General features: G+C 38.6%; 1 protein-coding gene and 1 long non-coding RNA gene across 4 annotated transcripts; both read left to right on the top strand.

The window, feature by feature from the left end:
• The first annotated feature begins 89 nt into the window (after positions 1-89).
• On the top strand, positions 90-27,218 carry LOC145468128 (beta-1,3-galactosyltransferase 6-like). 3 transcript variants are annotated; one of them, XM_081451811.1, is made up of 5 exons: positions 90-1,112; positions 4,081-6,173; positions 11,730-12,050; positions 24,230-24,562; positions 25,353-27,218. In XM_081451811.1, the coding sequence occupies exons 4-5, from the start codon at positions 24,266-24,268 to the stop codon at positions 26,145-26,147; spliced, it is 1,092 nt and encodes a 363-aa protein (XP_081307937.1). In that variant the 5' UTR covers positions 90-1,112; positions 4,081-6,173; positions 11,730-12,050; positions 24,230-24,265; the 3' UTR covers positions 26,148-27,218. The 3 variants fall into 3 exon arrangements, with proteins under 3 accessions (XP_081307937.1, XP_081307936.1, XP_081307938.1); XM_081451810.1 differs by lacking the exons at positions 90-1,112; positions 4,081-6,173; positions 11,730-12,050 and adding an exon at positions 14,314-15,923; XM_081451812.1 differs by lacking the exons at positions 90-1,112; positions 4,081-6,173; positions 11,730-12,050 and adding an exon at positions 22,043-22,692.
• Positions 7,277-11,730, top strand: LOC145468202 (uncharacterized). Its single transcript, XR_014042158.1, has 3 exons — positions 7,277-8,527; positions 9,404-9,481; positions 10,439-11,730. It is a non-coding gene; the product is annotated as an uncharacterized LOC145468202 (long non-coding RNA).
• Positions 27,219-27,246: the final 28 nt, after the last annotated feature.

Below are 27,246 nucleotides of genomic sequence, written 5' to 3' on the forward strand. Positions count from 1 at the left end.
AAAGATATAAAGACATGATTGATCATCGCAGTTATACACATGCACAATTTAAAAATTTCACAACTGCTTAAGTTGTGCGTATAACTGCGATGACCAGTCATTTCTTCAGAACGAATTTATCATAAAGGCTTTTCAGTATAAAATAAATTCGAAGTCAACGTAACACTAATACAAGATTGGCCCAGTCCTGCTTTTTCAACAAAGATCCTGATATGACAGCCAGTCATGCCCTGTACGAATTTTGACCAACACAACGCAGCACTTTGATAATTATCATTGGCATGTCTAACCAAAATGAAAAGAAAGATCCAATTTTTTTTATGTTTTCTGCATGGATGTTATAATTAAAGGACACAAACGAAATTAACTTTGAAAACTGTTCAGCATAACAGTTTTTCAAAAACGCAAATCGCAATCCGTTTTAATATTCTTCAATTTTTGTCCATCGGTACCTTCTTTTGTATATAATCTGCTGATAAATTGATGCGATCCCTTCTCCCTAAACGCGTGCGTGAAAGGTACGCATTCATTTGCGTATCTCACGTCGCTTTTGTGAACATTAAACTGAAATTGTCCTCCAAACATGAAGGTAAAAATTTTTCTACTTAACAAACAAAACTATTTATTTCGTGGAAATTTGCCAAAATTAATTCGTGAGCGGCCATCTTAGCGGTCCCTATGGCAAAATTCCCAACCCTAAGGGAACCAAACAGTTAGATCACCCGATATTAGGATTGTATACCTTACCACTTTGCACTGGATCATGATCTTACATTCCCCTACAGCAATCATAGTTAACTATGCAGCAATCCATTTCTTCTTCTGCCTCTTTGGTTTTGTTCACTTGTACACACGAACCAAATTCGCCTTTAAGGTGGCCGAACACAGTTTTCGCACGCGCTTTTGCTGATGCAATTGAGCGCGCGCACAAGGATTGCAAAGAGCGATCATTTTATTTACTCAACACCCGCACTATCTGTGCTATTTTTTCTCTATTATTGAACGCAGTGTATTGATGGCTTTAGTCTTTTATTACAAAGATATGTTAGAAAAGTTAACGACGCAAAGAAACCAGCAATTCTCAGCTTTCTCTTTGTTACCGAAAGAACCCAGTCAAATGCAGCGCATGCGCAGTTGCTCGAAAAATTGAGACCGATTGCTTTTGCAGAAACTTGCGGATTTCTGACGATCCAGTCGATAGAATTTCAAGAAATTTGGCAAAAAAATAGCTCAGAAACCACGTGAATGATCTATCGCAAAAAAATCTGAATTTTGACATAGGGAATTTTTAATAATACAGAACATGCGGTGAAAACGATTTACGGCGTATTACGAAAATCGCCTATGTCAAAATTTTATTAGAACAGTGTTGACAGAAGGGATTTAATGTCAATTCGTAGTGGGCAAAAGATGAAAAAAATCTAACGACTGGATTCTTTTAAATAAACAAAAACCATTTTTTAAGGCTTGTTTTTAACCAGCCCCGTTGCCATGGCAACAGCACACACCTTAGCCAAAATGCGAGAATAAACTTTTCTGTGGTTAACCTTGACTCTTGCAAAAAACGAGCGCCAAAGCATAAATAGCTTAAAAGTAATGGTGAATTAAGCATAGGCTCTTGAAAACTGTGTTCGGCCACCTTAAAGCTACTTTGGAGCGACGGCTGGTTGAGATGGCGTACTTGCGTCGAACTTAATTCGGGAAGCCGCTGGTAACAATTTTCGACGAGAAAATATACGTTCTGAATTCACGAACTCTGTCCAAATAGAAAAGCTGTGACTAACATTTTGCTGTTATCACTTTTAAGATTACCCATGGACTTTGTCCAGCCTACTTGTCGTCCCTCCTACAACAATACCTCCCGCAACGGAGCTTACGCTCATCCTCTAAACTTCTTTTCACTGTCCCTACTGTAAACTCTGTGACATACGGTGAACGTGCCTTTTCTTTCTCCGCACCTATATTATGGAACAGTCTACCGGATTCTGTTTAAAATACAACATCTCTTTCGTCTTTTAAATCTGCCCTCAAAACATTCTTGTTTCGGAAATCCTACTTCTGATTTATTCTATTTTACGAAAAACTGTATTTTAATTAATTGTTTCATTTATTTTATTTATTACTGTTATTGAAAATATTTTATAGGATTCAACTAATTTAGTTTTTTAAGAAATGTAAGCGCATTGCGTTGTTTTAAATGCGCCCAAAAAACTTTATTATTATTATTATTATTATTATTATTATTATTACTATTATTATTATCATGTTGTTATACCAATAGTTAGGAAAGCAAATGCAAACTCAATGTTCAGTGTTTGTATTTAGACAGGTTTTCTCCCGGTTAAATCGACTTGTTAAAGGGAAATCTAATAAGCCGGGCTATTATCACGAAGAAAAAGCAAAAAATGAATTTGCGCTAAAGAAACTCGCTTATACAGTCCCGCTTCTCATAAATCGACGGCATACTGGTATTTTGTTGTCTTTATTTTTAGCGACGACTTTGAGCTTCATGCATGACTGGTCACGCCACTCAATTTTGAGTCAATCAGGAGTCCCGTTATATGAAAAATAAATTACAGTAATTTAGGTATTAGGTTCGACACATGAGGAGAACACCGTATGAATCAGCTGCCGCTCCAACGTCGCATAGTGCGACAGACCCTGCTGAATTCAATGTTGTGTGCCGCACCAAACCTAACCTGCCGAACCAAACTGATTCAAACATATCAAACTTTGCCTATTGTTATGGTTTAAATTTTTTAAGACAATAAGGTTTTTGTTATTTGCGCGAAGAAGGGAAATATATTGAAACTTCGACAGCCCGCGCGTCATGAAGCAAATTTTCCCTTCCGTAGCCCTGGTAAAATTGTCGTTGTTCTGAGCGAAATTTCCCTTACCCCACCCCGAGAAGGGTGATATTGTCAACATCTGGTCGTCAACGAAGATTTTGAATCTCGTGCTCGGAAATTTGCTACGCGTCGGTTCTTTCAAAGTTTTGTTCTAGAAACAAAAGAGCCTCAAAGCTGCAAACAATAAAAATGCCCACAAAAGGAAGTTCATCCCAGAGCCATTATATATATATTGAAACTTCGACAGCCCGCGCGTCGTGAAGCAAATTTTCCCTTCCGTACCCCTGGTAAAATTGTCGTTGTTCTGAGTGAAATTTCACTTACCCCACCCCGAGAAGGGTGATATTGTCAGCATCTGGTCGTCAACGAAGATTCTGAATCTCGCGCTCGCTAATTTGCTACGCGTCGGTTCTTTCAAACTTTTGTTCTAGTAACAAGAGAGCCTCAAAGCTGCAAACAATAAAAATGCCCACAAAAGCAAGTTAATCCCAGAGCCATTGTCCACCAAAGATTAAACATAAAGTTTGATATGCGCTCTTCTGCCGTACTTAACTCATCAGTTAGGTTCGGCGCATGAATGGAGCGACGTTTGGAACGGGTCTTAAATCAGCTGATAACACGTAACAAGTCGCAAACAAGGAGTGGACTTGAACTTCAATTTTAAGAAGACCCTCCGGCTAAACTAAGTGTCAAAACAAAGGTGGTATGTGTCCCTAAATGTAATTTATGCATTAAATTTTCGTCTTGAGGATAACCCCATTGAGGAATAGTGAAGCAAAACGTGAGCTTAGCTGGTTTGGCCGATAGGATATTACTTGTTTAGAACTGACATGAAATGGAACTTCGTTAGCGTGACCACAGTCTCAGAACTCCTTTTTACTCCTTTGACTGGCATCAAGTGGTTTCTTTCAGGAAAATTGAGGCTCAGACAATTTCTCCAGGTAGGGGACACGAGTAGTAACACTTCTAGCAAACATATGTACATCAGGTGACTTTGGTTATGTCAGAACGACATAAGGATCAGTGTAGTGTTTTCTACATGTTTCTAGAGTATTGAGTATTAGTTTGTTTGTCAGTCCTGATTAATAGCTGCGCGAATTGTATGGAGAAAATCATTTCGCCCTGCTCCATTTTTTTTCCGCACGGAGCTGCAACTATCCGAGCTGTTACAGACGAAACTCTTTTTAGCAGTTATGTGTCTTCCCCCATAAGATTCATGTGTCCGTCTAAGTTTGCATTTATCCTAAGACTTTCTTAGCATTAACAAGGTTTACCCATGATAGGCAAGTCGATATAAAAAATGGGGTAAGACATTAAAACGAATTAATACGATTTGAGTGGAATTTTGTAGTTAAGTTACAAACTACCAAATCAACGTTTTAGAATCCATTGTATTTTTCTTTGAAAATAGTCAAGATGGTCGGTTTTGGTCGGCTTCGAAGGGAGCCAATATGGCGGAACGAAGGGCTGCCATTCATAAATGTTTCACAAAGACTATTGCTAATCAAGAGTTACTGTATTTGAAACACCCGTTATCGATGGGATTGTTTGAGCAATAAGTTTTAGTAAGAAACAAATCAATATAAGTCTCTAATCCGTGTGCAACATCTTCGATGCTATGTCGAGAATAAGAACGTTTCATTAAGCATGGCTGGATAGTTTATTCATGATAAGGTGGTTTAAAATTGAGCAAAATTATTGTTCGGCCGAAAGTTTGCGTTTAAGTCTTACAGGGCTTTAGTGTAACCACAGAATAGACTATTAAACTGTTTCACTAGTTTTTCGTTGGAAACTATGAAGAAAGCCGATTTAGATCGGCTCTGAAGGCGAACCAAACGACTTAATTGTCAACCATATTTGCGAACCTTCTATGAAAGTTTCGCCAAACGTTATTGCCATTACCCTGCGAGCTGCGAGACAGAATTTCCCGTCTCTTTCAGCTCGGTGAACTCTCACTGAGCAGAAAAAGAAGGGAAATTCTGTCTCGCAGAGTATATTGCCATATAACTAACGAACCATCTTCTATTGACTGTCAAAACACCCTTCTCATCGACGAGCCTACCTAAACAAGAAGTTTAGGAGAAAAATTAGGAATTTTAAGGTTGCTCCTTTCTACCCAATTTTGAGCGTAGAGGAGGCTGCTTGAAGGAACCTCACAATAGTAACGAGTGAAACAACTGATTTCTCCAATGTTATGTCGATTGCGAACATACTTTTCAGAGGAAGTGAACTTTAGGTAAGGTTAGTTATGATCAAAATTCCAAAAGTGCTTAAAATTATATGAAAGGAAATAATGTTTCTCGTAGAACTTCGTGACTAGCCTCGTTTAAAATTCGTGGTGTGGTTGGGGTATTCGCGAAAGTTGTGTCGACTGCGTTAATAAGATTGTCTTTTTCTTCGAAAATTGCTAAGATAGTCGGTTTTGGTCGGCTTTGAAGGCGAGCCACTATGGCGGAACGAAGGGCTGCCATTCTTAAATGTTTGACAAAGACTATTGCTAATCAAGAGTTACTGTATTTGAAACACCCGTTCTCGATGGGATTGTTTGAGCAACAGGTTTTAGTAAGAAACAAATCAATATAAGTCTCTAATCCGTGTGCAGTATCTTCGATGCTATGTCGAGAATGAGAACGTTTCATTAAGCATGGCTGTAGTTTATTCATGATAAGGTGAAGGGGATAATGAAAGCGGTTTAAAATTATGCAAAATTATTGTTCGGCCACAATTTTGCGTTTGTGTTACTTTAGTGTAACCACAGAATATATGATAAAAATTTTCACTGGTTTTTCGTCGGAAAATATGAAGAAAACCGATTGCAATCAGCGCTGAAGGCGAGCCAAACGACTTAACTGTCAACAATTGCGAGCCTTCTCTGAACGTTTCGCCAAACTTTATTTCCATTATCCTGCGAGACAGAGATTCGCTTCTCTTTCTGCTCAGTGAGAGCTCACCGAACGAGAATCTCTGTATCGCAGAGTATGTTGCCATATAACTAACGAGCTATCTTCTATTGACTGTCAAAAGCCCTTCTCATCGACGAGACTACCTAAACAAGAAGTTTAGGAGAAAAATTAGGAGTTCAAAGGCTGGAAGAAACTTCTAGGGTACCGGTCTCTGTGATTTCAGTTAGTTAGGAAAGCAAATGCAAACTCAATGTTCAGTGTTTGTATTTAGACAGGTTTTCTCCCGGTTAAATCGACTTGTTAAAGGGAAATCTAATAAGCCGGGCTATTATCACGAAGAAAAAGCAAAAAATGAATTTGCGCTAAAGAAACTCGCTTATACAGTCCCGCTTCTCATAAATCGAAGGCATACTGGTAGTTTGTTGTCTTTATTTTTACACGGCACGAAAAATTGGATCTACTCTAAATTTGATCCTGATCAAAGTCGAGGTCAAATATGATCATAGCTTTGATCCAAACTTTGACGTGCGTCAAATGTATGTCAAAACTGTCATGGCTTTGCCGATACATTTGATCCATGACAAAGAAGAGGGCAAATGTGATGCCGTTAACTTTGACTCCATCTTTGACCCACGTCAAAGGAGGAATCAAATATCTTATGGATTTGCTATACATTTGATCCCTGTTAAAGGTGAGGTCAAACATGTCAATAACTTTGACTTAAGTTTTGACGCGCGTTAAAGGCGTTCAAAGACACCACGGCTTTGCATACCTTTGATCTCTTATGTCAAAGGCGTTCGAAGGCGCCATGGCTTTGTACAACTTTGATCCTACGTCATGTCATGTCAAAGGCGAGGTCAAATATGGCCATATCTTGCGACTCCTCTTTTAACGCCCTAATAGCCTGCGTTTTCGTATTTTTTTCTGTTTTAACGATTAAATGAAAGCTTGCTTTCTTGCCAATGTGTATTTTTTTAATAAAAAAGTTTTCACTTGACCTGGAGGTGGCACAGGAAAACAGCTCGAAAACAGCGGGAAAAACGCGGCTGCCAGCGGCTTCCCGCATTTTTCTGGCCAATCAGAGAGAGACTAAAGGTCAACGAAGACGGCTGTGAGGAATGCAGACATTTTTCTTCATTTAGCTTCATTATGGCGGATCTGGTGAAATTTTCATTGTGTTTTGGACCAGGAAAGGTAAGTCTTTGAATTTCGTTCATTTGTTTTCAATGCTCAGAGAATAACGGAGTTGAAAAAGTAAATTAAACGCAGCAATGGCTACATAAAGGAATAAAGAGCTATGAATTGCGTGTATTCATAGTAGGACAGATCCTCGGCGAAAACATTTTGGTCGAAGATTAATTGCACTTGACTGAATCTCAGTTCATCGGCAAAGCTCTTCGTTAAGAAAAGACAAGACTTTATTTTCAATTCACATATACTTATTTACAAAAGTTGACAAAGGTAATATTTTTTCCTTACTCAGTCAAGTCTTGTGCATTAAACTGAAGTGTCTGTCATAGCATAGATTTTAGCATGATCAGGGCTTGAAATAAACGTAACTTAATAATTAAGCTTAAACTTAACCCTATCTTCGTATAAATTGTTGTGCACAATGCCTCTGGTAATTTCTGAGCTTAAGCAATTCCCTTGAAAGAAAGCTCATGTAAATGTAAAGGAAATTTGCATTGAAGGAAAAACTCTGTCAGCCATGCATGACAAACCATCTCGACCTGACTTAATTATTATATTCATTATACCATTGAAAGAGTTGTTGACTCTTAAAATTTAATCTATGGATAAGTTTTTGCTTTTGTCTCTAGTTACCATTCTATTGAGAAAAGCTGTGTTTGTTGCCACAGTTGAAATTATGATGATGTTTGTTCATTGATGTTGATAAATGACTTCACTGGTGTGAATTTAACAAATCGAATGTGGTTTAGCGTGGTCTGCACTCTTATTGACAACGATACGCATCATCACAGTGGCCAAAATGTTGTGGACTCGTGAAACACAGCCAAGTGAGTCCACAACAAATTTTGACCACTGTGATAACAATCAGTTTGCGAGATCAGTAGCAACTGTAGTAAAAATATGTTTTGATATTTGTTGTATCAGGCTTATGGATCAGTCATTTGGAACTCCACTATCTCCTGGCCCTCCCCCCCCATCACGAACTTACCAGGCATTTGACATTTTGAACTGTCTCCTGGGGTAAGAATGGTGTCATACCAGGTGATCAAATGCACCTACCCTGTGACATTTGCAAAACTGAGTAATAGAAATGTAGATTGACTGTCGATGGAGTGTCGATTGAGTATCGATCAGGTGTTGATCGAGTGTCGATTGAGAGTATCGATCAAGGGTGTCGATCGACACTCGACCATGGATGTCTTTAGTACACATAATCCAGCTTATCTTTAGTGGGTGAAATTGTTACAGTGTTTGATAAAAATCAAACTTGCCATTAGTTGCAAATTAAAAAGCTGACCTCATAATAATATTATTATGTGACCTCTCTGGACAGTACCAATAGTTTTAGAGTTTCATGTCTTGGTCTGTTGAGCAGTAGACAATTAAATGCCAATTAAAAACTGACTAGTGGAAATTTGCTTATGAATGTTGTTTTTATCCTTCAGCTAGCCATTCTAGGAGAACTGAAGATATTAACAGAATAAATTGGGAGAGGATACAATATGCAACTCTGTAGTTCATAGTCAACTCAGGTGCAGTTTAATCATGCAGTGCTCCAAAGTGTGCAAACATCACAACATTTTGGTAAGTAAAAGGCTGGAATATTCATTTGTTATTTCTATATTTTGTAGCATAGACCATCTTATAACTTCTTCAGCCACAACTTTTTATATCTTTTGCCAGCAAAGAAATTATATAAATAGACTTAAAAAACCTGGCTATAATTTATTAATATTATTTTAATTGATCATTTTTATTATAGTCTCATCACTCTGTGAAAAAAAGTTGTTTCTTTTTGGTTCATTCAAGGACATTGAGTGAGGAAATGTTGTCTTTCTTATGGGACAAATACATCAACTGGCTCACCTGGACGAAAATTAAGAAATTAAAATGTTGTTGAAAACATGCAAGGGATGGGAATCTTTTTGGTAAAAGAATCAAAGTTTGCAACCCAGTCTCAGGAAATGTTGGTTTTTGATTGGTAAAAGCTGAGTTTTGCATCTAAATTTTGTGTGGTTGTCTGCAATATCAACTGTTTTGGTTTGGCCATCAGGTTTCCAAACCAAATTTTTTCAAGCAAAATTAATAATATGATTAACTCATAACTATTGATGGGATCAGTAGAGAATTTAAGGTGTAGAGGATTTGATAATAACTTAGCAAAAGTAATTGACAAGGACCTTCATTTGCTTTACTCAATTTAAAATTTTGTTGGCAAATTTGTCTGGATAATGGCCATTTCCCTCTATGAGATGCGGCTGCTGGGAGCCATAGTGGTTGTATTCATCATCTTGCACTGGATTTTTGTTTCAATGAATGGAACAGCTATGCGATTCCATGCAGGTATGTCTCATGTTAAATTATTTAATTTCAGGAATTTTTTTCAGTGAAAAAAAAGTGTACAAGTAGTTGCTAACTGTTGATATGTTTATATGCTCCTTTTCACATATGATCTACAAGGAAAATAAGGAAAAAGATAACACTACTGATCATGAAGAGATCTGTGGACATTACACAGGAACAGCAATATTCCCAAAGGTGTGTGTATTCCTCATTTCTTGTCACAGTTTATGTCAGATTTGTTGGTTTTTTAGATTGCTATTTTGCAACCATAAAAGATCTTTGTTGTGAGATGTCTGTAAGAGACAGACAGACAGATGGACTGGTAAACTGGCTTTAAGCTTTTTGTTTATTTGTGCCAAGCTGTGCACTTTTAAAATGACCCCAAGTCTTTGTTCTCTTATGAAATTCTAGCTGGGAATAAGCCCTTGTTCAGCCGGTGAAATTAGCTTGTTAAACTGGCTCTTAATGACATATCTGTGTGACCAAATCTCTAAGTAGAATGGAGAGAAATACAAAAAAAAAGGCTACCAATCGAGTCCCCTCTTCTATCCTTGACTCATGCATTTCTCTGAAAAGTGTTATGCACTCTGATGAAAATATTTGTCCACAGACAGTACCAGTTCCCAGATTAGCAAACAGTTTTCTTAGAGCAAAGCTCATGGAAAACCGTGAGCTTTGAGGAGCACATAATGCCAAAGACATATATCCTTACATATTTTTAAAGTCAAAATATGGAGCTATTGTGTTAATTATCCTCAGTCAAGTATATTACGCAACACACTGGATCTTTTGAAAATGAGGAATATTACTCATATTTTGCCCGGTTTTACCTGGGGCATATTCGGTCACGTGATGCGTTTAGACCAACCGCGTGAGCGAAAATATGTTTATGGACTACAGACAAGACTATTTTCACCGTTCTTTTGTTAGTGGACTGAGTTTAAGATTAAAATTCCAAATCTGCGGTAACATTAAATACATATTTGCTATTGACAGAAGCACAAACTATTCGGAGGAGGAGTAATGATCTGATTGGTCACGTTTTATTAATGTGACATTAGCAAAAACCATGGGTTAACTTTAAGGAATAGAATGCCAAGATTCACCCTTAATATTCATTTCCAACGTTTTTGTCTGTTTGCTTCTGTTTAGACAAATGCAGACAAGCAATGGTTGACAGGATGGACTTATCCAGTGAAGATGCACTGATTAATTTCGTCAACGCCTTAGACTTTGTCAAAATGTGTCTTCCCTAGAAAGCATGGGGATTCAGTTGGCGTTGACCCCAACAAGGCAGTTTAACCACTTTGATGAGAAGGAAGTGGAAAACACTGTATTCCATTCCACTTATAATGCAAGAATTAGCAATTGCAAGCAGCAGAAAAGGAGAATTGCCAAAACATTAGGAGTTCCATGCAACGGACTGTACGTGCCATCTGGAAAGGAGGCTTTTACACTAGTTGACTTTTGTGCAAAGTTTGCCATATCTTTCCGAAATTTTGCGGTTATCCTCTCTATTGTCTAGTCTGGTCTAGTAAATTTAAGGAACTGAGAATTTAGCCATAGTACTTCAATGTTAGATAAAAGCGCTTTATACCATGGAAAATTTGTTGACTGTTGTTTTCACGATGGATAGAACAATGTTTTCCTCATGATCAGTCGCATTACGTGTAGTTTGAAACCAAGCCTGCAACGTGGCTTTTTGAAATCTGAAGCCCAAAACATTTATGTAAGGTACTTGAAGGTATTTACTCTTGATAAAAACGGGAGAAAAAATTAAAACTGAGGTGAATTAAGTTGAGTATATTTATTTTCCTAAAATCAGGCGCAATGATCTTTCCAGGCCGCTTTTCCGTTAACATTTGTCAAGAGTTTTGGTACAAAATAACCTTATTAAAGCTGACATAATCTTCAAAACTTGTCAGACATAAAGCAAGAGTACGGATATGATTGCATCCTTCGTATGCGGTGCTACAAAGCTAGTGTAGCAAGCAGAAAAATGCGTATAAGATGTGGATCGCGCGAAACGTGATCAACGGTCGCGAATCGCGAAAGAGGAGCGCGAGCGAGAAGTTCGGGCGAGACGCGCGAGCGCGGAACGCGCGGAGCACCTTTGACAAACCTTTGGCCTGCGTCACAGCCATCTTCGACCACGTCTTTAGCAAACCTTTGACTTGAATCGCAGACAAATTTGATTACACTTTTGACCCGCCTTTGACAGTGCGCAAAGGCGTATCAAAGGATCACCTTTAAACCTAAAAACACAGGCGTTCACAGGTGAGTAAAAACGGCCTTTCACGCCTTTGATTTGGTGGTAAAGGTTTATTCACAGATGATCTTTGATTCGCGTCACAGATCGTCAAAAGCGTAAAAAGGCGACCTTTACAAAACCTTTAACAACACATTTGACGCGCGGTAAAGGCGATTTTTCGTGCCGTGTTAGCGACGACTTTGAGCTTCATGCATGACTGGTCACGCCACTCAATTTTGAGCCAATCACGAGTCCCGTTATATGAAAAATAAAGTACAGTAATTTATGCATTAGGTTCGACACATGAGGAGAACGCCGTATGAATCAGCTGCCGCTCCAACGTCGCAGAACGTGAGCTTCGCTGGCCGTTGGCCGACAGGATATTATTTGTTTAGAAGTGACAAGAAGTGGAACTTCGTTAGCGTGACCACAGTCTCAGAACTCATTTTTACTCCTTTGACTGGCATCACGTGGTTTCTTTCAGGAAAATTGAGGCTCAGACAATTTCTCCAGGTAGGGGACACGAGTAGTGACACTTCTAGCAAACATATGTACATCAGGTGACTTTGGTCATGTCAGAGCGGCATAAGGATCAATGTAGTGTTTTCTACATGTTTCTAGAGTATTGAGTATTAGTTTGTTTGTCAGTCCTGATTAATAGCTGCGCGAATTGTATGGAGAAAATCATTTCGCCCTGCTCCATTTTTTTTCCGCACGGAGCTGCAACTATCCGAGCTGTTACAGACGAAACTCTGTTTAGCAGTTATGTGTCTTACCCCATAAGATTCATGTGTCCGTCTAAAGTTGCATTTATCCTAAGACTTTCTTAGCATTAACAAGGTTTACCCATGATAGGCAAGTCGATATAAAAATTTAAAATGGGGTGAGACATCAAAACGCATTAATACGATTTGAGTGGAATTTTGTAGTTAAGTTACAATTTACCAAATCAACATTTTAGAATCCATTGTATTTTTCTTTGAAAATAGTCAAGATGGTTGGTTTTGGTCGGCTTCGAAGGGAGCCAATATGGCGGAACGAAGGGCTGCCATTCATAAATGTTTCACAAAGACTATTGCTAATCAAGGGTTACTGTATTTGAAACACCCGTTCTCGATGGGATTGTTTGAGCAGCAAGTTTTAGTAAGAAACAAATCAATATAAGTCTCTAATCCGTGTGCAGTATCTTCGATGCTATGTCGAGAATGAGAACGTTTCATTAAGCATGGCTGTAGTTTATTCATGATAAGGTGAAGGGGATAATGAAAGCGGTTTAAAATTATGCAAAATTATTGTTCGGCCACAATTTTGTGTTTGTGTTACTTTAGTGTAACCACAGAATATATGATAAAAATTTTCACTGGTTTTTCGTCGGAAAATATGAAGATAACCGATTGCAATCAGCGCTTAAGGCGAGCCAAACGACTTAACGTGGCCGAACACAGTTTTCGCGCGCGCTTTTGCTGGTGCAATTCAGCGCGCGCACAAGGATTGAAAAACAAACATGCCTTCAATACAGCGATCATTTTATTTACTCAACACCCGCACTATATGCGCTATTTTTCTCTATTATTGAACGCAGTGTATTGATGCCTTTAGTCTTTTATTACAAAGCTATGTTAGAAAAGGTAACAACGCAAAGAACCCAGCAATTCTCAGCTTTTTCTTTGTTACCGAAAGAACCCAGTTAAATGCAGCGCATGCGCAGTTGCTCAAAAAATTGAGACCGATTGCTTTTGCAAAAACTTGCCGATTTCTAACGATCCAGTCGATAGAATTTCAAGAAATTTGGCAAAAAAATAATTCAGAAACCACTTGAATGATCTATCGCAAAAAATCTGAATTTTGACATACGGAATTTTTAATAATACAGAACATGCAGTGAAAACGATTTACGGCGAATTACGAAAGTCGCCTATGTCAAAATTTTATTAGAACAGTGTTGACAGAAGGGATTTAATGTCAATTCAGAGTGGGCAAATGATGAAAAAAATCTAACGACTGAATTTTATTTAAATAAACAAAAACCATTTTTTAAGCCTTGTTTTTAACTAGCCCCGTTGCCATAGCAACAGCATTCACCTTAGCCAAAATGTGAGAATAAACCCTTCTGTGGTTAACCTTGACTCTTGCAAAAAACGGGCGCCAAAGCATAAATAGCTTTAAAGTAATGGTGAATTAGGCAGAGGCTCTTGAAAACTGTGTTCGGCCACCTTAACTGTCAACAATTGCGAACCTTTTCTGAACGTTTCGCCAAACTTTATTTCCATTATCCTGCGAGACAGAGAGTCGCTTCTTTTTCTTCTCAGTGAGAGCTCACCGAACGAGAATCTCTGTATCGCAGAGTATGTTGCCATATAACTAACGAGCTATCTTCTATTGACTGTCAAAAGCCCTTTTCATCGACGAGACTACCTAAACAAGAAGTTTAAGTAGAAAATTAGGAATTTTAAGGGTGCTCCTTTCCACCTAATTTTGAACATAGAGGAGGCTGCTTGAAGGAACCTCACAATATTAATGAGTGAAACAACTGATTTCTCCAATGTTATGTCGATTGCGAACATACTTTTCAGAGGAAGTGAACTTTTGGTATAGGTTAGTTGTGATCAAAATTCCAAAAGTGCTTAAAATTATATGAAAGGAAATGATGTTTGTCGTAGAACTTCGTGTCTAGCCTCGTTTAAAATTCGTGGTGTGGTTGAGCTACTCGCGAAAGTTGTGTCGACTGCGTTAATAAGATTATAAATCGACGTTGAGTTGAGTGTCCACAGCGACGAAACAGATCTGAACATACTGCCTGAAGATCTTTGAAGCCCCCCGCAGCGGCGGCTTCATCTTCATCAGTTACTCCGTCACTAAGATTAACAATGCCTGTACGACAGAAAGTTAGCTACTGTAGTGTCCAGCGTGGTATCGTGTTGGATTTGGGTTTGACAAGAGTTTACGGTATTTAGAGCTCAAGGAAAATGTTGATTTACTGCCAGGTCGGACTTTTCCCTATTTTGCTAGCTTAAAAAGGAAGTAACGGTTCTCTGTAAGTGTCGCTGTTCAAAATTTCGGGTATTTAACCATCTGAATTCATTTTCCAACTTTCGCTTCATGGCTGTGGCATAGCCGGTTTTCCCGTTCGCTACTCTTGAATAACGTATGATATGCCTCGCTTGCTTCTAAGTCTGTGTCTTAAGAGGTTGAGTAGCATATTGTATCAGGAGTTATGTAAATATAATTCATTTTCTAATTTAAATAATCTAGTTTACAAAGAGTTCAGTGAAATTTAATATCACTTGACAGCGAAATGTCCTAAGTCCCATTTTGTAACCTTCTCAAAAAATGGTTAGTCCCGGTTAGGAAATGTTCAGGGAAGAAAAAATTTCTTCAACGTCAGGGACCTTAATTTCGACTCAGGGAAAATTGACATTTTGATGGGAAGTCAGGGCAAATTGAAATACATTTAACACGGCTGATTTAACACCATTGAAGGCTGGAAGAAACTTCTAGGGTACCGGTCTCTGTGATCTCAGTTAGTTAGGAAAGCAAATGCAAACTCAATGTTCAGTGTTTGTATTTAGACAGGTTTTCTCCCGGTTAAATCGACTTGTTAAAGGGAAATCTAATAAGCTGGGCTATTATCACGAAGAAAAAGCAAAAAATGAATTTGCGCTAAAGAAACTCGCTTATACAGTCCCGTTTCTCATAAATCGAAGGCATACTGGTAATTTGTTGTCTTTATTTTTAGCGACGACTTTGAGCTTCATGCATGACTGGTCACGCCACTCAATTTTGAGCCAATCACGAGTCCCGTTATATGAAAAATAAAGTACAGTAATTTATGCATTAGGTTCGACACATGAGGAGAACACCGTATGAATCAGCTACCGCTCCAACGTCGCATAGTGCGACAGACTCTGCCGAATTCAATATTGTTTGCCACACCAAACCTAACGTGCCGCACCAAACTGATTCAAACTTTGACTCAGCGCTCTTCTGCCGTACTTAACTCATCAGTTAGGTTCGGCGCATGAATGGAGCGTCGTTTGGAACGGGCCTTAAATCAGCTGATAACACGTAACAAGTCGCAAACAAGGAGTGGACTTGAACTTCAATTTTAAGAAGACCCTCCGGCTAAACTAAGTGTCAAAACAAAGGTGGTATGTGTCCCTGAATGTAATTTATGCACTAAATTTTCGTCTTGAGCATAATCCCATTGACGAACAGTGAAGCAAAGCGTGAGCTTAGCTGGTTTGGCCGATAGGATATTACTTGTTTAGAACTGACATGAAATGGAACTTCGTTAGCGTGACCACAGTCTCAGAACTCATTTTTACTCCTTTGACTGGCATCGCGTGGTTTCTTTCAGGAAAATTGAGGCTCAGACAATTTCTCCAGGTAGGGGACACGAGTAGTAACACTTCTAGCAAACATATGTACATCAGGTGACTTTGGTTATGTCAGAACGACATAAGGATCAGTGTAGTGTTTTCTACATGTTTCTAGAGTATTGAGTATTAGTTTGTTTGTCAGTCCTGATTAATAGCTGCGCGAATTGTATGGAGAAAATCATTTCGCCCTGCTCCATTTTTTTTCCGCACGGAGCTGCAACTATCCGAGCTGTTACAGACGAAACTCTGTTTAGCAGTTATGTGTCTTACCCCATAAGATTCATGTGTCCGTCTAAGGTTGCATTTATCCTAAGACTTTCTTAGCATTAACAAGGTTTACCCATGATAGGCAAGTCGATATAAAAATTTAAAATGGGGTGAGACATTAAAACGCATTAATACGATTTGAGTGGAATTTTGTAGTTAAGTTACAAACTACCAAATCAACGTTTTAGAATCCATTGTATTTTTCTTTGAAAATAGTCAAGATGGTCGGTTTTGGTCGGCTTCGAAGGGAGCCAATATGGCGGAACGAAGGGCCGCCATTCATAAATGTTTCACAAAGACTATTGCGAATCAAGAGTTACTGTATTTGAAACACCCGTTATCGATGGGATTGTTTGAGCAATAAGTTTTAGTAAGAAGCAAATCAATATAAGTCTCTTATCCGTGTGCAACATCTTCGAAGCTATGTCGAAAATAAGAACGTTTCATTAAGCATGGCGGGATAGTTTATTCATGATAAGGTGGTTTAAAATTGAGCAAAATTATTGTTCGGCCGAAAGTTTGCGTTTAAGTCTTACAGGGCTTTAGTGTAACCACAGAATAGACGATTAAACTGTTTCACTAGTTTTTCGCTGCAAACTATGAAGAAAGCCGATTTAGATCGGCTCTGAGGGCGAACCAAACGACTTAATTGTCAACCATATTTGCGAACCTTCTATGAAAGTTTCGCCAAATGTTATTGCCATTACCCTGCGAGTTGCGAGACAGAATTTCCTGTCTCTTTCAGCACGGTGAACTCTCACTGAGCAGAAAGAGAAGGGAAATTCTGTGTCACAGAGTATATTGCCATATAACTAACGAGCTATCTTCTATTGACTGTCGGAACACCCTTCTCATCGACGAGCCTACCTAAACAAGAAGTTTAGGAGAAAAATTAGGAATTTTAAGGTTGCTCCTTTCTACCCAATTTTGAGCGTAGAAGAAGCTGCTTGAAGGAACCTCACAATAGTAATGAGTGAAACAACTGATTTCTCCAATGTTATGTCGATTGCGAACATACTTTTCAGGGGAAGTGAACTTTAGGTATAGGTTAGTTAGGATGAAAATTCTTAAGGTGCTTAAAATGATATGAAAGGAACTAATGTTTCTCGTAGAAATTCGTGACTAGCCTCGTTTAAAATTCGTGGTGTGGTAGGGGTATTCGCGAAAGTTGTGTCGACTGCGTTAATAAGATTGTCTTTTTCTTTGAAAATTGCTAAGATAGTCGGTTTTGGTCGGCTTTGAAGGCGAGCCACTATGGCGGAACGAAGGGCTGCCATTCTTAAATGTTTGACAAAGACAAGAAAGCTAATCAAGAGTTACTGTATTTGAAACACCCGTTCTCGATGGGATTGTTTGAGCAACAAGTTTTAGTAAGAAACAAATCTGTAAAAGTCTCTAATCCGTGTGCAGTATCTTCGATGCTATGTCGAGAATGAGAACGTTTCATTAAGCATGGCTGTAGTTTATTCATGATAAGGTGAAGGGGATAATGAAAGCGGTTTAAAATTATGCAAAATTATTGCTCGGCCGCAATTTTGCGTTTGTCTTACTTTAGTGTAACCACAGAATATATGATAAAAATTTTCACTAGTTTTTCGTCGGAAAATATGAAGATAACCGATTGCAATCAGCGCTGAAGGCGAGCCAAACGACTTCACTGTCAACAATTTCGAACCTTTTCCGAACGTTTCGCCAAACTTTATCTCCATTATCCTGCGAGACAGAGATTCGCTTCTCTTTCTGCTCAGTGAGAGCTCACCGAACGAGAATCTCTGTATCGCAGAGTATGTTGCCATATAACTAACGAGCTATCTACTATTGACTGTCAAAAACCCTTCTCATCGACGAGACTACCTAAACAAGAAGTTTAGGTAGAAAATTAGGAATTTTAAGGTTGCTCCTTTCCACCTAATTTTGAGCATAGAGGAGGCTGCTTGAAGGAACCTCGCAATATTAATGAGTGAAACAACTGATTTCTCCAATATTATGTCGATTGCGAACATACTTTTCAGAGGAAGTGAACTTTAGGTATAGGTTAGTTGTGATCAACATTCCAAAAGTGCTTAAAATTATATGAAAGGAAATGATGTTTGTCGTAGAACTTCGTTTCTAGCCTCGTTTAAAATTCGTGGTGTGGTTGAGGTATTCGCGAAAGTTGTGTCGACAACGTTAATAAGATTGTAAATCGACGTTGAGTTGAGTGTCCACCGCGACGAAACAGATCTGAACATACTGCCTGAAGATCTTTTTAAGCCCCCAGCAGCTGCGGTTTCATCTTCATCAGTTACTCCGTCACTAAGATTAACAATGCCTGCACGACAGAAAGTTAGCTACTGTAGTGTCCAGCGCGGTATCGTGTTGGATTTGGGTTTGACAAGAGTTTACGGTATTTAGAGCTCAAGGAAAATGTTGATTTACTGCCAGGTCGGACTTTTCCCTGTTTTGCTAGCTTAAAAAGGAAGTAACGGTTCTCTGTAAGTGTGAAAGAGACTTCTAGGGTGACTGTGATCTCAGTTAGTTAGGAAAGCAATGCAAACTCAAGGTTCAGTGTTTGTATTTAGACAGGTTTTCTCCCGGTTAAATCGACTTGTTAAAGGGAAATCTAATAATCCGGGCTATTATCACGAAGAAAAAGCAAAAAATGAATTTGCGCTAAAGAAACTCGCTTATACAGTCCCGCTTTTCATAAATCGAAGGCATACTGATATTTTGTTGTCTTTATTTTTAGCGACGACTTTGAGCTTCATGCATGACTGGTCACGCCACTCAATTTTGAGCCAATCACGAGTCCCGTTATATGAAAAATAAATTACAGTAATTTATGCATTAGGTTTGACACATGAGGAGAACGCCGTATGAATCAGCTGCCGCTCCAACGTTGCATAGTGCGACAGACCCTGCCGAATTCAATGTTGTTTGCCGCACCAAACCTAACCTGCTGCACCAAACTAATTTAAACTTTGAATCAGCGCTCTTCTGCCGTACTTAACTCATCAGTTACGTTCGGCGCATGAATGGAGCGGCGTTTGGAACGGGCCTTAAATCAGCTGATAACACGCAACACGTCGCAAACAAGGAGTGGACTTGAACTTCAATTTTAAGATTCATGTGTCCGTCTAAGGTTGCATTTATCCTAACACTTTCTTAGCATTAACAAGGTTTACCCATGATAGGCAAGTCGATATAAAAATTTAAAATGGGGTGAGACATACGATTTGAGTGGAATTTTGTAGTTAAGTTACAAACTACCAAATCAACGGTTTAGAATCCATTGTATTTTTCTTTGAAAATAGTCAAGATGGTCGGTTTTGGTCGGCTTCGAAGGGAGCCAATATGGCGGAACGAAGGGCTCCCATTCATAAATGTTTCACAAAGACTATTGCGAATCAAGAGTTACTGTATTTGAAACACCCGTTATCGATGGGATTGTTTGAGGAATAAGTTTTAGTAAGAAACAAATCAATATAAGTCTCTTATCCGTGTGCAACATCTTCGATGCTATGTCGAGAATAAGAACTTTTCATTAAGCATGGCGGGATAGTTTATTCATGATAAGGTGGTTTAAAATTGAGCAAAATTATTGTTCGGCCGAAAGTTTGCGTTTAAGTCTTACAGGGCTTTAGTGTAACCACAGAATAGACGATTAAACTGTTTCACTAGTTTTTCGCTGCAAACTATGAAGAAAGCCGATTTAGATCGGCTCTGAGGGCGAACCAAACGACTTAATTGTCAACCATATTTGCGAACCTTCTATGAAAGTTTCGCCAAATGTTATTGCCATTACCCTGCGAGTTGCGAGACAGAATTTCCTGTCTCTTTCAGCACGGTGAACTCTCACTGAGCAGAAAGAGAAGGGAAATTCTGTGTCACAGAGTATATTGCCATATAACTAACGAGCTATCTTCTATTGACTGTCGGAACACCCTTCTCATCGACGAGCCTACCTAAACAAGAAGTTTAGGAGAAAAATTAGGAATTTTAAGGTTGCTCCTTTCTACCCAATTTTGAGCGTAGAAGAAGCTGCTTGAAGGAACCTCACAATAGTAATGAGTGAAACAACTGATTTCTCCAATGTTATGTCGATTGCGAACATACTTTTCAGGGGAAGTGAACTTTAGGTATAGGTTAGTTAGGATGAAAATTCTTAAGGTGCTTAAAATGATATGAAAGGAACTAATGTTTCTCGTAGAAATTCGTGACTAGCCTCGTTTAAAATTCGTGGTGTGGTAGGGGTATTCGCGAAAGTTGTGTCAACTGCGTTAATAAGATTGTCTTTTTCTTTGAAAATTGCTAAGATAGTCGGTTTTGGTCGGCTTTGAAGGCGAGCCACTATGGCGGAACGAAGGGCTGCCATTCTTAAATGTTTGACAAAGACTATTGCTAATCAAGAGTTACTGTATTTGAAACACCCGTTCTCGATGGGATTGTTTGAGCAACAAGTTTTAGTAAGAAACAAATCAGTAAAAGTCTCTAATCCGTGTGCAGTATCTTCGATGCTATGTCGAGAATGAGAACGTTTCATTAAGCATGGCTGTAGTTTATTCATGATAAGGTGAAGGGGATAATGAAAGCGGTTTAAAATTATGCAAAATTATTGTTCGGCCGCAATTTTGCGTTTGTCTTACTTTAGTGTAACCACAGAATATATGATAAAAATTTTCACTAGTTTTTCGTCGGAAAATATGAAGATAACCGATTGCAATCAGCGCTGAAGGCGAGCCAAACGACTTCACTGTCAACAATTTCGAACCTTTTCCGAACGTTTCACCAAACTTTATCTCCATTATCCTGCGAGACAGAGATTCGCTTCTCTTTCTGCTCAGTGAGAGCTCACCGAACAAGGATCTCTGTATCGCAGAGTATGTTGCCATATAACTAACGAGCTATCTACTATTGACTGTCAAAAACCCTTCTCATCGACGAGACTACCTAAACAAGAAGTTTAGGTAGAAAATTAGGAATTTTAAGGTTGCTCCTTTCCACCTAATTTTGAGCATAGAGGAGGCTTCTTGAAGGAACCTCACAATATTAATGAGTGAAACAACTGATTTCTCCAATGTTATGTCGATTGCGAACATACTTTTCAGAGGAAGTGAACTTTTGGTATAGGTTAGTTGTGATCAAAATTCCAAAAGTGCTTAAAATTATATGAAAGGAAATGATGTTTGTCGTAGAACTTCGTGTCTAGCCTCGTTTAAAATTCGTGGTGTGGTTTAGCTACTCGCGAAAGTTGTGTCGACTGCGTTAATAAGATTATAAATCGACGTTGAGTTGAGTGTCCACAGCGACGAAACAGATCTGAACATACTGCCTGAAGATCTTTGAAGCCCCCCGCAGCGGCGGCTTCATCTTCATCAGTTACTCCGTCACTAAGATTAACAATGCCTGCACGACAGAAAGTTAGCTACTGTAGTGTCCAGCGCGGTATCGTGTTGGATTTGGGTTTGACAAGAGTTTACGGTATTTAGAGCTCAAGGAAAATGTTGATTTACTGCCAGGTCGGACTTTTCCCTGTTTTGCTAGCTTAAAAAAGGAAGTAACGGTTCTTTGTAAGTGTGGCTGGTCAAAATTTCGGGTATTTAACCATCTGAATTCATTTTCCAACTTTCGCTTCACGGTTGTGGCATAGCCGGTTTTCCCGTTCGCTAATCTTGAATAACGTATGATATGCCTCGCTTGCTTCTAAGACTGTGTCTGAAGAGGTTGAGTAGCATATTGTATCAGGAGTTATGTAAATATAATGCAGTTTCTAATTTAAATAATCTAGTTTACAAAGAGTTCAGTGAAATTTAATGTCACTTGACAGCGAAATGACCTAAGTCCCGTTTTGTAACCTTCTCAAAAAATGGTTAGTCCTGGTTAGGAAATGTTCAGGGAAGAAAAAATTTCTTCAAGGTCAGGGACCTTAATTTCGACTCAGGGAAAATTGACATTTTGATGAGAAGTCAGGGAAAATTGAAATACATTTGACACGGCTGATTTAACACCATTGAAGGCTGGAAGAAAATTCTAGGGTCACTGTGATTTCAGCGTGTTTTCCCTGATGAATAAGAGGAATTTGTTGATCGCTTTGATCGTTTGCTACGGACGTCATTGCCGCCATGTTGGATATCCATTAACAAAAGAAGTCTTGTTAGCTTTATTGTTCCTGTCATCCAACACTGACACCAGTCTTTGTCATTTGAATCTCTTGGGAATGGTTGCAAACCACCTACACATGCTACATTATTTCTGGTCACGCAACAAAGATTTTTCGTTGTCATTGATTGCTCGGCTAAACTACAGAATAAGGAGACATTTATGCACCTTGAAAAGTGGCCCTTTATTGTGTAGTCGCTAAACTAGAGAATACAGGGCCACTTTTAATCATCCATTATTCTTCGTCCTTTTATCCAGTGCCGAGCCAAACGAGCCAGTAAATCCATGGACCTTCAAACTTGGCCTTGTACTGTGTAGTTGCTCCCTCGGATTTCCTTCACGATTTAGAAAGGAAATGATAGTTTTTACATGTAAGTTCCTGTCTCATTATGTCGGTTGCGTCAAGATGCAGATCATAGTGGATTATTTTATCTGATTACGTTTAGCAACAAATTGACGAGGGTTGATTGGTTGAATGAATTTTGGTTTGCGTGTCGTGAGGCCGAGACAATGACAACAATATCATCTTTATTTTCAGGTCAATACTGGCCATGCATCAATAATTTTGCCTTGTCATTAATTGCTCCTTATCATTAAGTTTTTGTTGAAAGGTTTTCAACTGAGAAGTAGAAAACCTCTAATTACCAAGCTTGCTCTGATTTCAGTACAACTATTATATTATTTATTTAATGTATTTGTTGTAAGTTTCAAACAAGGTAACTGTTTTAATCTTATTTTGTAATGGACCGTTAGGAACCTTGCATGTTTGTCAGCTATAATTAGGGAACAAATAAACTTCACGGCCTGTCCAAACGGGAAATGTTTGGCGACCAAACACCATCAAACATTGTTTGGTGACCTAACATTTTACCGTTTGGCCACCTTGTTTGGTGCTGTTTGATCGTGTTTGATCGTGTTTGGTCATCAAAGGCCATCAAACATTCAATCAAACAACTTAAACATTTCTTTTGTTCTCGTGTTTAATGGGCGATGTTTTGTTCGTTTGGATAGCTGTTTCAAACATGTTTGGCGCGCGCATGCGTCCCACGCTTGTTCAGCGGCTTGTATCCATAGTTTGATCTGTGTTTTTGATCAAGCATGTTTTAACCGTTTGGCCAGTCACTTCAACATTAGCATGTTTGGTGACCAAACAATGTTTGATGATGTTTGGTCGCCAAACATTTACCGTTTGGACATTTGCGTGACATTGCATATTAATTAATTATTTAATATGTTAATATTTTTCTGACAGTTTATTTCTGATCTTTTTGAACTTGAAAATGGTGTCGTTAATTTTAACTTGCTTGTACATTACAAAACCTTTGTATATAAATATCATGAAAGTAAATACTATAATAGTCCTGGCTATCGTGATCTTCAAGTTGAATTAGGACATGCAGATTGAAAAGGAACCTAGCTTTTGAAAACTTTAAAACTTCCAAACAGACTGTAAAACCTCATACTGCATAGACAGCAGCATGCCGGTGTTAGAAACATTTCAAACGGCCACTAAAAAAATATTGAGCGCTTTTCCATTTAACCAAAATATCTGGTTTCAATTTCCGAAAATGCAGAATAGTATTTTAACGCAAATTTTCGAAAATTTCTTACCAGTTGCAGTCAGTCTATTTGATGCTTCTCGCACAATTTCCGACATTTTCGGCTAAATGGTTCCCTCCATTATACACCTTCATGCAGCTCCGTACATCTTTATATTTACCTTCATACACATTCATTTACCTTCACACTCCTTTATTTATCTTCATATTCCATCATACACCTTCATTTACCCTTATAAGTCCAACTAAAAGGCACTGTCACCGCATGCGAACATTAAAACTAACCAACTAGCAAGAAGATATATCGCGACTAATCGAGATGTTATTTTCTTGACCAATTTTCTCTTAGATCTAACAACTGCATTTCAATCCGGCGCCACACATCATGAAGTGTAGGATAAAATCCCTCGTATATACAGTGTTTAGTCTGGGATTCGCAAGCTCTCTACTTTTGATGGTTTATAATGTAACACATTTAGGCATGCCACGATTGCTACGAAACGCATCTATTTCACTGAACGAAACACCTCCAGACGATTTCGTTCAACTGATGAACTTTAACGACTTAGGAAGTGGCAAGGAACGACTGCATCTATTGGTTGTTACCAACAGTGCGCCACATAAGTCCGACAGAAGAATGGCCATCAGGTCCACATGGTGGAGACATTGCACAGAAAGCCAGGTAAATATAATAAAAGTTATTTTAGTGTGGGATACCTGTGGTATATCACACTACTGTCATAGGTTCGTGTCCGTTAATTCAAATGAGGTATCCCACACATGTACCCTTTGGGTACCTATTTTTAGGGAATGTTGAGAAAGGTGATATCGTAGGTTCCTAATTTTGCAGAGCAAGAGATTTGGACTTTTATGATTGGCGGAGGCATTGGAAATTACTTAGGGATAATGATTGCTTGTCCGATTAAAAGATACGGAAACATCTCTTCAATCATTGTTCGAATAAACAATTTAAAAACTTCAAAAAGAAAAACGTTTTTAACCAACTTAACAAAGAGGTTTCGTCTGAAGAGGGAGAAATACTGTTTTCTGTAACCCAGGCCAGTTATTTCGCTGTTTCGAGTGAAGCATGAAACAACAGCTTCTTTATGGCATCAGCTTACTTATGAAATCAAAGTGCTGATAAAATGCTGAAAACCGTTGTGAGTCACCATTTAAGGTGGAAAAGTGTGGTAAAACCAAACCCAAAGATATCAGAATGGCGAACCGCAATGAACCAATCAGAACACGAAGTCAATGCACGTCGCCGTTTCGAAAGAAAAATTGGGACTGATTTTGGCCTTCATCTACTCACTGGCTGAAAGTATACTCTTGCTGATTGATAATAACACCCTCCTGAACGAATTGCAAGCTGAAGTAGATATATTATTTCTTTCCAAGCTAATTAGAGATGTACATGTGTTCTAAAGACATTTTTAGAAAACTGCTAATCGCAGTTAATTTGTCTTAAACAGGTGAAGTGCTTCTTTGTTACCGATGGTATCATTGAGGATCGTTCTAAGCGTATCAGTCTACTCCAAGAAAGAAACCACTTCCAGGACATGGTATTTCAACCGCTTCGTGGAGGCATGGAATTCGGGCTGCGCTTTCTAAATCAAATCAAATGGGTGAATGCTAATTTTGATTTCAAGTACCTTCTGAAGGTCGATGACGATTACTTTGTGTGTTTAAAGAGACTTCTAAATGAGCTTCCCTTTAGACCGACCAGCAATCTAGTCTGGGGACATTTTCATTGCCAAGTAGGTATTACGTGGGTGGATGAAGCATTCGTGATATTTTCAGACGATGTGATCCACAAATTTGTAGAGCAAGACGAGAACAAGACGTTATGTCACCCGTTTGCTGATCAGCAAATAGGCCTGTGGATGCAAAACTTGCCCAAAAGGTATTTCCATGATCCAAGACTGCATCATCATCCGCCCGCTTCGTTTTTGCCAAAATTTCAAAATATTTCCAAGGTGTGCGACTCGTATCTTGGGATTCACGGGACCTACGTTGAGGAGATGAGGGCATTTGGGAAGAATGACAACGATGGTCCAAAAGATGCGATGCCTACTCCCGACTTTTCAACTTATTGCAAGACTACGAGATTTGACCACCGTGTGTTTGGACGAGAGTTTCGTTTCGATCCCAGACCTTGTAGAGAAAACCCGAGGTGGAATAATTCAACAATTATGCCGGCTATCTACAGTCGAGAAAATTTTAGGCCCAAAAAACAGATACCAGTGAGAAAAGGGGGCGGCAATTAAAAGGGGGGTTCACAAGCTGGCGGGAATAAAAAGAATTAGAAAAAATTGCAATGTTCATATTTTATAGGAAACGATTTGGAAATACACGAGACAAGAAATATAAGTGATAGAAACCGACGTTTCGGTGCATCTTGCCCCATTATCAAGGTTACATAATTAATGATAAAAAGCGGTTTGTGAAGAGGCTAAGTTGAAGCGAATTTGCACACGGAGAGTACCAAGCTAATTACATGAATACTTTAGCACGAAGAGAATCAGACTGTACATTGAGTGCTGATTTAAGATATTGAATACACAGCATTTCATTAACAAGGCAACCAAATTTGCTCGTGCATTGGTTCTATCACTTATATTTCTTGTGTCGTGTTCATATTTTCGTCGAAGAAACAGTAAACATTTTGAAACGAAGTTTAGAAAACAAGAAATGCTGTGGGAACACAATGAACGTAACAGAGTATTCCCACAGCTTCTTGGAGTTCTCTCATACCTTCTATTATATAAAACATTTAGATTATTAGCTCGTGATTTCTGTCGCGTGTCTGACGAAAGGTACAGCGCGAGTCAACTATGAAGCATGCAAATCGAATTATCTAATGAGTGTTTTAGTATAAATCTACGAGTCGATCAAAACTTTATCTAAATTCTCTTCAGAGACAGTTCGGAGACGGTAAGAAGTTGGTGCCAGTTTGTTATAATAATAATAATAATAATAATAATAATAATAATAATAATAATAATAATAATAATAATAATAATAATAATACAACAGACTAGACAGTGAGTAGCGTAGCTGATCAGAGATCGACACTCGTGATATTATGACTGTAGATTTATGCTAAAACTCATTAGCAGAATTCTACTAGTATACTAATGCAAATGCTGTAATCTGATTCGCTGAACCATTGAACACTATCAGCCATTAGTGTGCAGTGGCTGGAGATCGTCTAGGAAATGGCAACGTTTTTTTCGTTTTTCCAAAGTTTTGAAGGAAAATTTTGATGCAAATTGATAATCAAATTCCTGAGAAGTCTAAACGAAGGACATTTAGGGTTCACATTGACTTTGAAAAAACTAATGCGCGCGCACACACAACTTCAAT

Source organism: Orbicella franksi, chromosome 14, assembly GCF_964199315.1.
Source record: "Orbicella franksi chromosome 14, jaOrbFran1.1, whole genome shotgun sequence".
Lineage (NCBI taxonomy): Eukaryota > Metazoa > Cnidaria > Anthozoa > Scleractinia > Merulinidae > Orbicella > Orbicella franksi.